Raw genomic sequence first — 14,064 nt, 5'->3', positions numbered from 1 at the left:
AGTGAACGCTGCAATCATGGAAAAACTGAGCAGGTTGAGCTATACTACCAGTTTTCTAGCGCCTGAATTTCCCTCAGGATCAACAAAGTATTAACAAGCAGTTCAATGAGCTCCAATTGTCACTTGCAATGGAGGCTTGTTTATCTGAACAGCTGCCAGATTGAAAGACTATTCCAAAAGTTCATGAATGTTCAATTATTTTTTATTGAGGCAAATATTCAGTTGCATGTCCTTCAGGGTCATAAATCAGCACACAAACATGTACATTAAATAATTACAGTAACAGTCAGCGACGAACACATCCTTTGACTCTACACCCAGTCTCAGACACAGGCGTCTTGACTGGCTTCCTCATTCGGCAGGTAGGAGAGGCAGGAGACGTAGTTTGTGGGAGGACTTGGACCATGTTCTTGGGGGTCATAGTTGTCTCATCAGCATTGGGAAAACTATCGTGGTTAGGCCCATTGTGGTTTTGGGATGGTGGGCGACTTACGTTCATCTGAGAGATGAAGAAGAATGCAGATATAACCTGATGCTGCATGTACTGAGGCAGCCCCTGAACACTCCAGACCCAGGTCTGCCAGCTGGTCAGGAGGTCCAGAACCAGACCTGAAGACCTGGACAAGTTCTCCATGACCTGTGAAGTAAAAAGGACTCATTTAGCCAAGATGTATAGAGTTTAAAAACAGCCTACTTGTTAAAGTTATATTGCACGAGTGAATAAGAACTGCAGAAAAAACCATTTACTGTGACCCCTTCAAAAGTTAAAGGATTTGACATTCTGGGAAATGTGCTTATTAGTTTTATTCTAAAGTCAGATGAGAAAATCAATACCACTGAAGTCTTGCCATCAATGTGAGGTTGCCAGGCAACCAGCTAAAAATTCATAACTCTAACCAGTTTGCTGTGTATGGATTAAAACAGTGTTTTCGTGCTGAACTAACCAGCTGCTGGCTGTCGCTTTATACTTAACGGACAGATATTAGACTGTGTTGATGCTTTCATCTAAGCAGATGGGCACATTTCCAAAAATGTTGAGCATTTCCTTTAAACTGTACTCACAGCACACCTGAACAGATTGCATCTTGGGCCCAACCACATTGTAGGTCCTCCTGCACACCTTGGCAACGAGTGAACCCAGTCGCACAGGGTAACTCCTCTTCAGCGTGGCCGCCTCGAACCCCTCCAGCAAGCGAGCTTCTTCTTCTGGAAAGTCATGAAGAAGATACTTTCAGTGACACACACACACAAAGGCAGGCGGAAGTTCTCATTGTAACTCAATAAAATATGTACTTTTATCTTCTTCAGTAGGAGGAAGCACTTGGTCCATCAGAGCCTCTGACACGTTCAGAGCAGAGTCCAGTCCCGTGCTGGCCACGCTGATGGCTCTCTCCACAAACGGCCGGTCAGCCTGGTCATCGGCTTGCTGCACCCTGCCCATCAGCCACGTGACTGTGTGCTGTACACAGTCCACGGTCCCGTTAGCTGCAATGCTCACCACCTGCTGAATCTCATGCATCTTGTTCTTGGCATTGGCAACAATCTGGGTGAAGCCGAATAAATTCAGGAGCGATGCTTGAGGAGAAATCTATGTGGCTCAATAAGATTTAAAATAAGAGTTACCTCCTCTGTGGGTGCATGAATCCCGGGGAACGTAGTCTCCAGCCAGTCAAGACTTTTACATGCAACATCATTTGCGATGGAAACTGTGGAGATAAATCCAGACAGTGAGGCATTACTGGAAAATGTACTTATTTCACCAAGCACCTTCATGTAGAGATGTCGACCTGCTAAAATGTATTAGTCAAGGGGAATTATTTATTCTAGTGCACATAATCGAGGATTAAACGATCACTTGTTAGTAACGGGGTTATGTAAACCGTCGACATCACATCATTTATTATTGATAGTTTTTTTAGTTTATAAAACATTTACTCAGCACTCTGCCCTGCGGAGTGTTTCTCTTATAGTTCAGATTATGAAACACTGTTCTAGATCCCCAATAAACCTTCGATGTACATTAGAACTGAAATCATTTATTAAAAGCTACGACCCTACGAAGGCTAAACATAGTAAGATGTATATTTGGTTTAAACTGAGTTGGGGAGGGTGTCCTGTGAAGATAATCCAAAGGCAGACTGGAGTTTAAGTATTTTATTTAGGCATCGTGTCTCTTTTTGGGGTAAAATAATCAGCCTAAAAGGACATCAAATCCATCCAGTCTGAAAACTTCAACTTTTAAAGTCATTTTTTTAACATTTTAATTGATACTAAAAGATGCAGCCCTAATGCAAATTCACTGGCATAGACAGGGATTATAAAAAATAAAATAAAATATTGTGTCTGAGTGGACCACTCACTCTGTGGCTCCAGTTTAACAATGACAGGTGAAACTATGGCTGTCACGCTGCTCTCCAGCCCCTCACACACAGACTTCAGGTTGGGGTGGTTGCATTTGGTGTCAATGTACAAGACTGACAGTTTGGTACAAGCTGAGCGGACAACTGGCAGCATGGCCAGTCTGGCGGCTGCAGTCTGTACCTTCTGAAACATGAAACACATGGATTATACATAAAACACTTCTGTATTTAACTCACAAACACTCCAAGCAGTAAAGGTCAGGTGAGTCCAGGTAATCCACCTTAATTGCACTCACCTGGCTGTTGTTGTTCAGCGGCATGTTTCGTCCACTTTGATGCAGAGGGGGAAAGAAATGCGTCTTAATGTGAGCAAAATGTTTCAAATTTCACTTAGAAGGGTTCAAGAATATGCAACACTCACCGTGTGAAAGGCTCCTTCGTGAGAAACCCGTCCCTCACACAGCGTGGTGCTTTCATAGTCAATTAGCGCTGCTCACCTGTGCGGATTGCTGCTTCTCAGAAGCTCTCGGGGGCTGATCTCGCGATATGTCAGGATAGGATACCTGAGTTTACAGGTACGTCAGGGACGTTCAGGGAATTCAGGAGATCATAGTGCTCACTTCCTTACGTTATTCTGCATTTATTATATGAGTTTATGTTCACATTTTTACAGGTTTAGCTGATCAGCTGTGCAATGACTCGAATATCTCTGCAGGTTAAACTTACTGTCCATTAAATAAGTCGCAAATTATACATTTTGCGTCTATACATGTGAGGCATCAAAGCAGTTATTTTATTCCCAGTGGTGACTTTGTATGGATGAATATGTCACTTTAAGGGGAGCTGATGACACACCTTTCAGCACTAACTTCTTTAATTAAAGGTGGATGTTGGTCGCTGTGAGCAGGATTTGAACCTGCGCGGGGAAACCCCCATTGGATTTCGAATCCAACGCCTTAACCACTCGGCCATCACAGCTCTGAGATCAGTGAGAAACACATCACACATTCCTCTGCATCTGAATCCTGCACACTCCAGTTTGTATTCACACATCATTTAGGGGACTGCTTCAGAAGATGAAAGATGAAGATGTCAAATCTCACGAACAGAGGTCAGTCCAGAGGTCCTGATGCTCTGTCTTTGGTTATTATCATGCATTTCAAAGGAGATCACTCCCTTGCACCCTTTTTCTGCAGCACGTTACCACACCTCCCACATCTGAGTCCTCAAAGGAACCCAAGGGGTCAAATAAATCTTTCATTAGGGGGCATTCATGCTGCTGTTGGTCTGTAAAGGGAGGGAAGCCAAAACAAGACATGTGACATCTGATCCAAATCCATCTTATTAATTAACATTAACATATCTTATGTATGTGTTACTTGTCTTTATTTGTATTCATTCTGCTTCTACTATGCAGATCTAAAGTTAGACTCTTGCATTACAGTGTAGGCTGGATTTTAATCACCTCACGTATTTGCATCTATTCTTGTGCGCGTGGTTGGCATCCACGCTGCTCTGACAATAAGGCCTCTGCGAGGTGGTTCTGTGAAACCTGTGTTATGGATTAAGGAGACCTGCTCACCAACAGGTTCATCTGCTCATATGGGGGCTATATAAAAAAGAGGCATGCAGATCTGTCCAAACCTTGCAGCTGATTGACACTCACAGCCCACAGACTCACACCCGCAGTGTGTAATTACAGCATGAGGGAGGGGGCGCAGTGATGGCTGGTAATCACCATGTACGCGGGGATAAAGTGTGCGGAATAAGGCGCAGACGCACCCAGCTCTGGATCTGCATATTGATGAGCACTGAGGTGATTTTTCCCCCCGTTAGAGGACGTTTGGTGCCTGCACAATGGTTTCCTAAAAAAAAACAAGCACGCACTGAGCCACGAGGTTCTGTCCGTGGTGCTGATGCTGCTGTTGTCTTTGGCTGACTGCATCTCCTGCACACAACGTGCCCAGAAAAAAAGGTTTATTCTAGACATCGGCATGCGCCAGGGATGAAGGAAGACGAGGATGAGGAGGAGGAGGATGATGAGGAGGAGGGGGGTAGCTCCAAGACTTTATGTGGCAGCGGCAGTCACAAGGTTTGGGATTGCTGCCCGCTGAAAAAAAAAAAAAAAAAGAGACACAAGAGAAGCACGTGTAGTGGGTGGTCCACAGCAGACGACTTTCACGTGGCTATAGCGAGCGCCGAGCCCGAGCCGAGCCTCCACAACGTTTAGTCCGGTGCGGCAACAGCAGGAGACAACATCAGCATGGCTGCGGAGATGGAGCCCTCGGAGTAAGTGCGCGTTCTTATTTAAATACATGACAAGTTTGGTGAAGATGGTGATGATGATGGCATAGAGGTAATCATTTTAAAACCACCTGTGCAGACAGAAAACACAAATTCTGGTGGTGCGTGGGTCTGTTAGGATTACGCACTAAGCTTCTTGGAGGTTACTGTTTATTCCATCTGTGATGATCATTCCAGGAAAGTTTATTCTGTTTTTTCTAAAGGATATGACGTGTGCTTCAATGTTTAATTCAAGGCAATGAACTACTATAATAACGCACCTTTACATCAAGCTCCTTGTGCCACGCTGTTATTTATTGCCTGCGTACCCATGTGGCGTTCTACTCGTGTAATCGCTGATTTGCGCGCATTGTTGATACACTGTTTATGTGGCCAGTATGCAGCAGTTTTCTGGTGGTTCGCCTTGAACCTTTTAATCTGATGTTCTTGCTGATTATGCTGAGAATAGGAGAGAGATGGAGAGAGGGAGAGAGGCGGTCTTGGCTGTTTTGCAGTCACTATACATAGTGTCTATTTCATCCACATGTTGATTTAGCAGACTCTCTCCATCCCTGGTGAGGATGTGGGTGTGCTTTTGTTTTATATATATACATAGGTTTGTTAGTTAGTTAGTCATCGTGTGGGGAAACCTACACATTGCTGCCAAACTCATCTTATGGTGGGAGGTTAAATGGGAGAGAGCATGAGAGGTGGGTGATGTTAATGAGAGGTGGGTGATGTTGCATGTCTCTGGATAAAAGTGCATGTGAAAGATCATTAAAAAAAGCAAAAAACTTCCTGCAGTGTGATGCTGATGGAGTGACAACAGAGTGGGATGCAAACAGAGACTTGTGAGAAACGACCAGCAGGTGGCTCTGAAGTGGGATTAGTGGGACATGAAGCAGGATCCCTGCTCTTGTTTTTGTTTTAGCAGGAACAGACAGTCACGTGTGTGGGAGCATCTGAAAATAAAATCACAGACTCAGTGGGACAAAAGTGATAAACACCGATGCTGCCCTCTACTAGTCGAGATACGCCAGAAGACAGAGAAATGATAGTGGTGTTTGTAGAACAAACCCTGGACACAATCTAATAAAGCAATGCTTGTGTGACTGCCAAACCGTGACAGTAAAAGGCTGTAAAATATGCCACGGAATATGACTGTATACAGTCAAACACAGCCTTTATTTATATCCCATTTTGAGAGAATTTATTCCAAATAAAGTAGTATTTTATAGCAGAGACTGTTAATTATACAGTAAAATTTAATGACATACTTTACAGTCTTTTACTGTCATTGTTTGGCAGTTTTTCATCTGCAGACATTTTGAAATAGGGCATAAAATGCCAGTGTCTGGCAACCACATCTGCCAATTCTGTCACCATAAAAACAACAGTTTGTTTTCACAGCGTGGTTGTAACATTAACCTTCCTCCTTCTCCAGTGTGATCCGTCTGATCATGCAGTACCTCAAGGAAAACAACCTGTACCGAACGCTGACCACCTTACAGGAGGAAACCACCGTGTCACTCAACACAGTGGAGAGCATCGACAGTTTCATTGCAGATATAAAAAGCGGCCACTGGGACTCCGTCCTGCTGGCTATCGAGTCCCTCAAGTTGCCCGACAACACACTTATCGATCTGTATGAGCAGGTAAGATTTGAGCTTGGCTCGATTTTCTTGTTCAATTAGCAGCAATCTAATGAATCTCTTGAACAGGTTGTGATGGAGCTCATTGAAATGAGGGAGGTGGGAGCAGCTCGCTCACTCCTCAGGCAAACCGACCCCATGATCATGTTGAAGCAGACACAGCCGGAGAGGTACACCCATTTGGAAAACCTGCTGACATGCTCCTACTTTGACCCCCGTGAGGTGAGACAAACAAAACATCCAACACTCGACTGCATCACTGAGCTGTTTACCAAGTAACATCTCTTCAATCTGACTGCAGGCGTACCCCAGAGGCAGCAGCAAGGAGAAGCGGCGCAGGGCGATCGCAGAGGCGCTGGTCAGGGAGGTCAGTGTGGTGCCTCCTTCTCGCCTCATGGGGCTCCTGGAACAAGTCGGCGTGAGTATACTGATCAATATTCCTCTGTGAACTCACTCTAATTACGTGACAAGGGACACTACTAAATCAATGTAGGACTCGTTGATTAATCTCAAACCATCTTCCTCATTTCTCCCCTGAAAACATGTTTTTCATCAGCTTTATGATATTAGTGATGGTGTCCTATGAACACACAGATGAGAGATTTTCTTTTTTAATTCAGTTTTCTGAAGTTGGTGAGGCTCAGCTAGGAAAACGATGATGCCACACACTCAAAACATAGAAGCACCAGAGTTGATTATGAAACAGATTTAATCATGATGTACGCAAAGCAGGCGACTTCACCGTCCACTGAAACTTATACACATATATGAAACATGAAATATGAAAACATGACTTCTCAGTACAGCGATGACGACACCGTAGCCTTCTTTAAATTAAAACATAAATCAAACATATATTTCATATTCCCACCAGAGTTTCCACATTGTTTTCATTCATTCAAGGTTTGACTGGCTTCTTAGCCCTGAGATGGTCTGTAGATTTATCCAGGCTGTACCCCACCTCCAATTCCAGCTGTGATAGGCTCCATGGATGGATGGATGGATGGATGGATGGATGGATTAGCTTCTTGTTGCTTCTTTTGCGGGCACCTGGTGTTTATTTTGTTGCACCAAATTCTCTTCAACTGGTTTTCTGGAAATGTTCAGTCATGATAACGCAGATTAGCTTCAAAGCTTTTGAGAGTTTAACTCTTAAATAATAACTGAGGATGTATTTTGTCTGAAGCGTAACCTTGGTCATTTAGTTCTGAATATTTAATGATAAACCTGGGACTGGAAGTGTTCATGCGCTAAATGAATCCAACGGCATTAACTTCATCAGCTTCTTCAACTTCACACTAAACTGTTTGTTACAATCACAATCGTTTTGTGTGTGGCTGAATTTAGCTCGCACTGAAACAGCAATATTTAACACTGAGCTTAAGACTATCAAACTTTGTAGTAATTCCAAAAATGTCCTAAAGAAATACATCCCACTGTTTTTTTAGTTTTTATTTATTTAATTATTTTGCTTTTTGTTTTTGGCACATTTTTCTCAGTGAGAGATTCTCCATGATGCCCACGTTGGTTGTGCAGGTGGCAGTAACATATTTCAAGGGACAGAACTGGCTCACTGAATGCAAAAAAACAAAAAGTATAATAATCTAGGTTGATAGTGTTTTGGCTGCAGGGCCCAGGGTATTATTGTACTAAATTATAAAGCTGCAAGCGGACATCTACTGCAAATCTGAAACTTCAAGAATTGGCCTAAAGCAGAGCTGTTCTCATTCACATTTTACTTTGACACTTTCAAGCAGCTTCCATCCAGCTACTTGAAGAAGTTGGCATTTGTAAGAATTCTTGATTTTACTGACACCTTGAGTTTGACTGAGTTAAAAAGCCACTTCAACTACATGATGTTTTCTCTCGATTATCTTCTTAATCCCTGTTCCGTCAGTCTATGAGACTACAGCAGTATCCAGATAATCTCTCCCCCGACATGAACATCGACACGTCTGGCAACAAGGACAGACCGGTGGAGAAAGAAAGCTTTCCAACCCAGCTGTACCGCCACATCAAGGTAAATACAAAGTAAATACGTCGTTTCTCTTGGCTCTATCTAGTATCTCCTTCTTCATGAACCCAAAACTATATTTGGCACGCACACATACACACACAAACCTAATTGCTTTCCCCACCTGAAGGCACTTGTCTTAGTCTCTGGCTGTGCCTTCATCACTTGCATCCAGATGGAGCAGCCTGAGTTGCTTGTCCTTGCTTTTCTCTGCCCAAGGTTATTACTGGTCGGCCTACACAACTTTAGACTGCAGCACGGTGGAAAACTGAATGGCTCCCCGAGGTTGCTCGATATTGATTTGTGTTTTATTTTCTCACTGCATCTGAATCACAGGCAGAAAACCAAATAAGCGAGCATGTTTTTCTGGAAGATGATGTTCATGATGTGCGTGTCGCTTTACACTGCAGTTTGGACGACGGTCGCATGTGGAGTGTGCCCGTTTCTCACCTGATGGCAAGTACCTAATGACCGGTTCGGTCGACGGGTTCATTGAGGTCTGGAACTTTAACACTGGAAAAATTAGTAAGGTAAGCTGAGACTTTTTATATTCTTTATATTTCCAAATGAATGTTTTGACTCTATCTTTGTTGTCATTGTGTTTATTTCATTATGTGTCTATTCTGTGTGTAAATATGTGTGTGTGTGTATGTGTGTGTGTTTGCATGGGTGAATTAGGATTTAAAGTATCAAGCCCAAGATAGCTTCATGATGATGGATGATGCTGTGCTGTGTATGTGCTTCAGTCAGGATACAGATCTACTGGCAACTGGAGCCCAGAATGGAAAAATAAAGGTTGGATCTTATTATGAGTATTATCAGCTGAGTGGATTACATTCCCTCTCCTCCCCCCCAAAAAAAGATTAACATGTGTCTGTGTCGTTACGGAAGGTGTGGAAGATCCAGAGTGGTTTGTGCCTGCGCAGGTTTGAGCATGCTCACAACAAAGGTGTGACCTGTCTGAGCTTCTCTAAGGACAACAACCAGATCCTCAGTGCCTCCTTTAACCACACAATCAGGTGGGATGTAACACTATCATGCTATGTGCAGCAAGAGCCTCCGTGTAATGTATGTGAGAAGATTTAGAATTAATATTTGCATGCCTGACAGACCGACACAGAAGTAACATTCATATAACTCATATAAGCAAAACCAGAACTTTAGACTAACACCAAAATCGACATATAGATCAATGTCTCCTATTAAATAGATCCATGCAATCCAATTTATGGTAATAAACTGGTGAATTCAAATAGATTCATATCTGACAGAGTACATTCAATGGAGGCAAGTAAATACCTGAATTCACAAAAAGTTTGAAAAGAGAAACAACAGAGCCAAAACTTTGTTTGTCTGCCGTGGGAGGAAGTGAGAGCTCCTGCTGACCTCAGACATGATTCACAAAAGTTTCAAACACGCTGCGAGTTCAGCTGCAAGGCAGCGGATTCTTTTTCACAACCCACGCCGGATTAGCAAAATGCTCCCACAACAAGTAACAGAAATGATAACAGGGCAGGAGATAGGAAAAAGGAACCGGTAAACAAAAAAAATGGAAACAACAAATCCAAAATTCTGCCTTGCTGGTTAACTTCGCGGGATATGTTAGAAATAAAAACTGATTGAGCATCTCTGGCACTCTGTTGTAATGTGTTAAGACAAACAAAATCCCAGGGTGCACTTCACGAGTTAGCAGCAGAGAGATTATGAGAGTTACGTGGATGTTTTGGGAGGTTTACTGAACAGAATGATGCAGATACCACCCAGACTTTGTAAGATTTGTTTTTTTAAAACAAGCTCAAGTAATTGTATAAGATGCATAAATGCTAAGGGTACTGCATATACATTTGTTATCAGTATGGTACATTTTCATGAGATATTTGGTGTTCTTAGTATAATTCTAATTAAGTCATCGGGTGAGTTTAGGTGCTGTAAATTGTCATATAAACCATAAACTATTAGAAGCTCATAAAATAATAAACTGGGATCAGCTAAAAAACAAACAAATACAACTATTTGTTATTGTTAGAAGTAAAGGAACGCCTATAAGCTTTATTATGATTCTGTAATTTAATAAGTCATTGGTTCATCTCCTTGAATGTCTTTTTTTAAAACCTTATTAAAGCTCCATAGATATAGCAGATATCAGACAGCAGCTGAAGCCTGGTATCACATGTTGCTCACCTGAGCCGTGAATATGTGAGCCAGTAAATATGCAAAGACAAGGACGTCTGACTCTCACTTCCTCTCTCTCTCTCACAAAGACACAGACACACTGAATCCCCTTCATAGTTGAGGCGTTGAATATCTATTTCTGACTCCAGGTTGGGGGGGAGTATGAGCTGAACCTCTCTGTTGGAAGCACATGTGCTGTGTGGGTGTAACTAAAGAAGAGGGCCATGTGCTCGGGCGCGAAGCTGCAACGTGTTTCCTCCCTTTCAATTCCTTGAGCCGTCTGACTTGTTTACATACACACACCAAAAATCATCCGCATCAAGACGGAGGGAATCAGTGAGCGTTAGGCGTTTTGTCATGGTTTAGCACACAGTCTCTCCAGGAGCTAAAAATAACACATCGGCTGCTCAGCAACATGTTTGGTCTGCTCTCACGCAAAATCCCCCTCTTGTGTTGAATAAACATGGATTCATTAATGAGTCAGCGCTGCTGTTGTTTTGTTTTGTTTTTTAGCAGATTAAATTTTTCAATGTCATTTTCAGAATCCATGAATTGAGGTCAGGCAAGACACTAAGGGAGTTAAACGGCCATTCATCATTCGTAAACGACGCGTCTTTCACTCAAGATGGATTCCACATCCTCAGTGCCTCATCTGATGGTACTGTTAAGGTACAATGATGCAAATTTACATGCCTATAATCCATGTCTGTGCTGAATCAGTTGTTGTTATGTAGTTGGGGGGAAAAGTGCTGCAATGTTTTTTTTTCTATATTTATTTATTTTATGTATTATTTTAGATTTGGAATACAAAATCCTGCGAATGCATCCACACTTTCAAATCTCTATCCCGGACATCGGAAGTCCCCGTCAACAATGTGATTCCTCTACCCCAGAATCCAGAGCACTTTGTGGTTTGTAACCACTCCAACACGGTGGTCGTCATGAACATGCAGGGTCAGGTAAGAGTGAGCAGAACCTAATGAACAAGATGTACTTCAATATCAGGACTGACTGTATTTCCAATACCGCTGTAGTCATCTTATATGTGCAGCGTTAGATTTATATAGATCAGTCTGGACCAAAGTGGTGGACCAAATTGCTCATTGTTATGAGAATTTTTAAAGAAAAACCCTTGAGTAAGGAAGACTGGATTCAAAGTATCAAAGTTTAAGCTGAATTTATTATTCTTGTACAAGAAGGAGCGTTTAATAGTGCAATACATAAAACGGGTTACAGAGAAAAGGCTCCTCGAGGAGCTCTAACAGTTGGTTCTTATACATTTTTAAAAAAATGGGCTGTACTGGACACCTCCCACCTGATACAGATAACATCATAACATTCCTTTTTGGTTTTCTGCTCAGTAATGAACATTATGTATCATTATGCTTCTCACGTCCTTGTCTCTCCTGTCCTTGAACTGCTGATATCTCTCCCTGCCATCCTCTGCAAAACACAGTCCAAATACAAAAAAAGACATTATATGAGTTAAAACATCTGAACCCCAGTATAAATCCTAATTTTTATAACACTCATCAGTCAATACTTGCCATCCCTAGAGTCCCATCGAACCCTTACACCATATTTTGTAGGTATTAATATTTTAGTTCTGCTAATACCCGATCGTCTTTGTAGAAGCTACATGTCTTCTCCTCTTCCCCCTCAGACCGTGAAGACTTTCAGCTCAGATAGAAAGGAAGGAGCCAGCTTTGTGTGTTGCACCCTGTCACCCCGCGGGGAGTGGATTTACTGTGTGGGAGAAGACTTAGTGCTGTACTGCTTCAACTATACGACGGGGAGGCTGCAGAAAACGCTGACCGTAAGCTCTGCCGCTGCTAATGTTCACTTTTCAAAGTCTGCAAGAGGTGGCAATTCATCCACACTCATGTGAAACTCAATGTCATTTTATTGAAAAGTGGGCCGCCAATGCTTTTTTTATCTAGTTATTTTGATTTTTGTGACTCGCTTGACTTTGTCACTGCTGCTGTGTAGAGCTCCTGCTGTGGCCTAACAAGGAAACAGTAAGAGAGACGGAGAATGTGTGGTGATCTGTGTTCCTCTGCGCCCACAGGTTCACGAGAAAGACGTAATTGGCATCGCTCACCACCCACATGAGAATCTGATTGCCACATACAGTGAGGATGGCCTCCTAAGGCTATGGAAACCTTAATCTGTCGCTCGTCTGCATCGTAATATGGAGGACCCAGAGAGTCTTATGCATGGTTTTAAAAAAGATACATTCATTTCTATGTTAAACACAGTCGCTTAATGAAACAAAATGGATTAATTCATCAGACGAGGTCATATCACATGATCTTCTTTAGCACATTTGTGTTTGTTGAGCACTTTAAGGACTTCTTGTCAGTGATGGCTAAAAATTAAATCACGTTTTGACCCAGAAACCAGCAGTTTAGAAACAAAATCAATCCTAATTCTAGTTACTAAATGAACTATGTGGTGAAAATGTTTCCTAAACTGCAGTTTCCAAGGTCAAAAATCAACTTGGCATCAGCATCAGTTCAAGAACCTCAGAAAATAACTGATCTCTTTAAACAAACTGTGGCCATTTCTGCCATATTAGTTTGAAAACACGTTCAGGTAATGAGCCCATGCAAGCGTTTGTTATATGGGTAAGTAGCAAAATAAATCATTTTTACATTTGGAAACTGGAAAAGGAAACAAGTTGATCAATCAAAATGGAAAATGATCTCTTCAATCTTACAAAAATTAATGGATATTTTCTTATTTTGCTATTGTCAATGAATCCCATGAAAAGACCACAACCAATTATACTTTTCAATTCCCTACCATGTCTGTGGTCCTTTTAAATATTCTTTTAATTTGTTTTAAAAACACATTTACACACATTTTATTTTAATTAAAAAATAAAAAGAAGCTGAATCATTTCTTTAAACAGCCGGGCACTGCAGTTTTTCCACAGGCAGAACTTATTAGTGGGATCAATTGAGTTGGTTTTGGTCTTTAAATTGAGTGTATTGAAAATAAACCGAGACTTTGATTTATTTGGGTCTTAATTCATCTTTTTATTTGTAAGGTATGTGCTTAAAAAACTTTTGCAGCACTGTCTAGGTCCTCCATACTGTACACACACTTCCTCATGGATCCTCCAACTTCACCAGTGCAGTTTGAATCCCCATTTTCATCTCTTCTGTCTTTATTAGACATGAAAATGCATGATGGTGAACTGTCGTGAAAATATTTATAATAATAATTAAAAAAAAATGCCTCTTGTTTGGGCCTAAACAAACAATATCAGGTATATGATTGGTCAGCTTTTGGTTTATAATAATAGTTTTGTAACTTTGAGCCATTGATTCAGATGTAATGATTTGTTCTGTCCTCCGCGTCCCTTGCATGCTACCTCAGTACACTGTCTAAACGTGGCTCTGCAGTGATTTTAGATCTCCCTTAAAATATGCATGACGACTAAAGACAAACCTCTGTGGAGCTCCAGTGACACATCCTGTATCCAGTGTGTATATAATAACTGTATTTTAGCGTGGTCACATTATTGTTAGTTTGTTGCATTGACTGTGATCGGTGTTCCTGTGCATCAGTAGGACGT

At 41.8% G+C, this 14,064-nt stretch overlaps 2 protein-coding genes and 1 non-coding gene across 6 annotated transcripts; 1 reads left to right on the top strand and 2 right to left on the bottom strand.

The window, feature by feature from the left end:
• Positions 1 to 180: 180 nt before the first annotated feature.
• Positions 181 to 2,910, bottom strand: LOC104930180 (perilipin-2). Of its 4 annotated transcripts, none has more exons than XM_019267439.2 (7): positions 2,782 to 2,910; positions 2,657 to 2,690; positions 2,361 to 2,544; positions 1,624 to 1,706; positions 1,294 to 1,543; positions 1,121 to 1,206; positions 181 to 637 (listed from the first exon to the last, which is right to left on the bottom strand). In XM_019267439.2, exons 1-7 carry the CDS (start codon positions 2,835 to 2,837, stop codon positions 287 to 289), a joined length of 1,044 nt encoding a protein of 347 aa, XP_019122984.2. In that variant the 5' UTR covers positions 2,838 to 2,910; the 3' UTR covers positions 181 to 286. The 4 variants fall into 4 exon arrangements, with proteins under 4 accessions (XP_019122984.2, XP_010743204.3, XP_010743203.3 ...); XM_010744902.3 differs by having other exon boundaries at positions 1,070 to 1,206; positions 1,294 to 1,459; XM_010744901.3 differs by having other exon boundaries at positions 1,070 to 1,206; positions 2,782 to 2,909.
• Positions 2,911 to 3,255: 345 nt separating this feature from the next.
• On the bottom strand, positions 3,256 to 3,338 carry trnas-cga (transfer RNA serine (anticodon CGA)). Its single transcript has one exon. It is a non-coding gene; the product is annotated as a tRNA-Ser (tRNA).
• A 637-nt stretch (positions 3,339 to 3,975) lies between these two features.
• Positions 3,976 to 13,152, top strand: LOC104930179 (WD40 repeat-containing protein SMU1). The gene is made up of 12 exons (XM_019267393.2): positions 3,976 to 4,649; positions 6,088 to 6,298; positions 6,365 to 6,517; positions 6,597 to 6,713; positions 8,193 to 8,315; positions 8,720 to 8,839; positions 8,988 to 9,104; positions 9,201 to 9,328; positions 11,024 to 11,150; positions 11,279 to 11,440; positions 12,145 to 12,297; positions 12,550 to 13,152. Exons 1-12 carry the CDS (start codon positions 4,624 to 4,626, stop codon positions 12,646 to 12,648), a joined length of 1,536 nt encoding a protein of 511 aa, XP_019122938.1. The 5' UTR covers positions 3,976 to 4,623; the 3' UTR covers positions 12,649 to 13,152.
• Positions 13,153 to 14,064: the final 912 nt, after the last annotated feature.

The sequence above is a fragment of the Larimichthys crocea genome, chromosome X (genome assembly GCF_000972845.2).
Source record: "Larimichthys crocea isolate SSNF chromosome X, L_crocea_2.0, whole genome shotgun sequence".
NCBI lineage: Eukaryota > Metazoa > Chordata > Actinopteri > Sciaenidae > Larimichthys > Larimichthys crocea.
The sequence above is the reverse complement of the archived record's forward strand: the minus strand, read 5'-3'. Positions and strand labels throughout refer to the sequence as shown.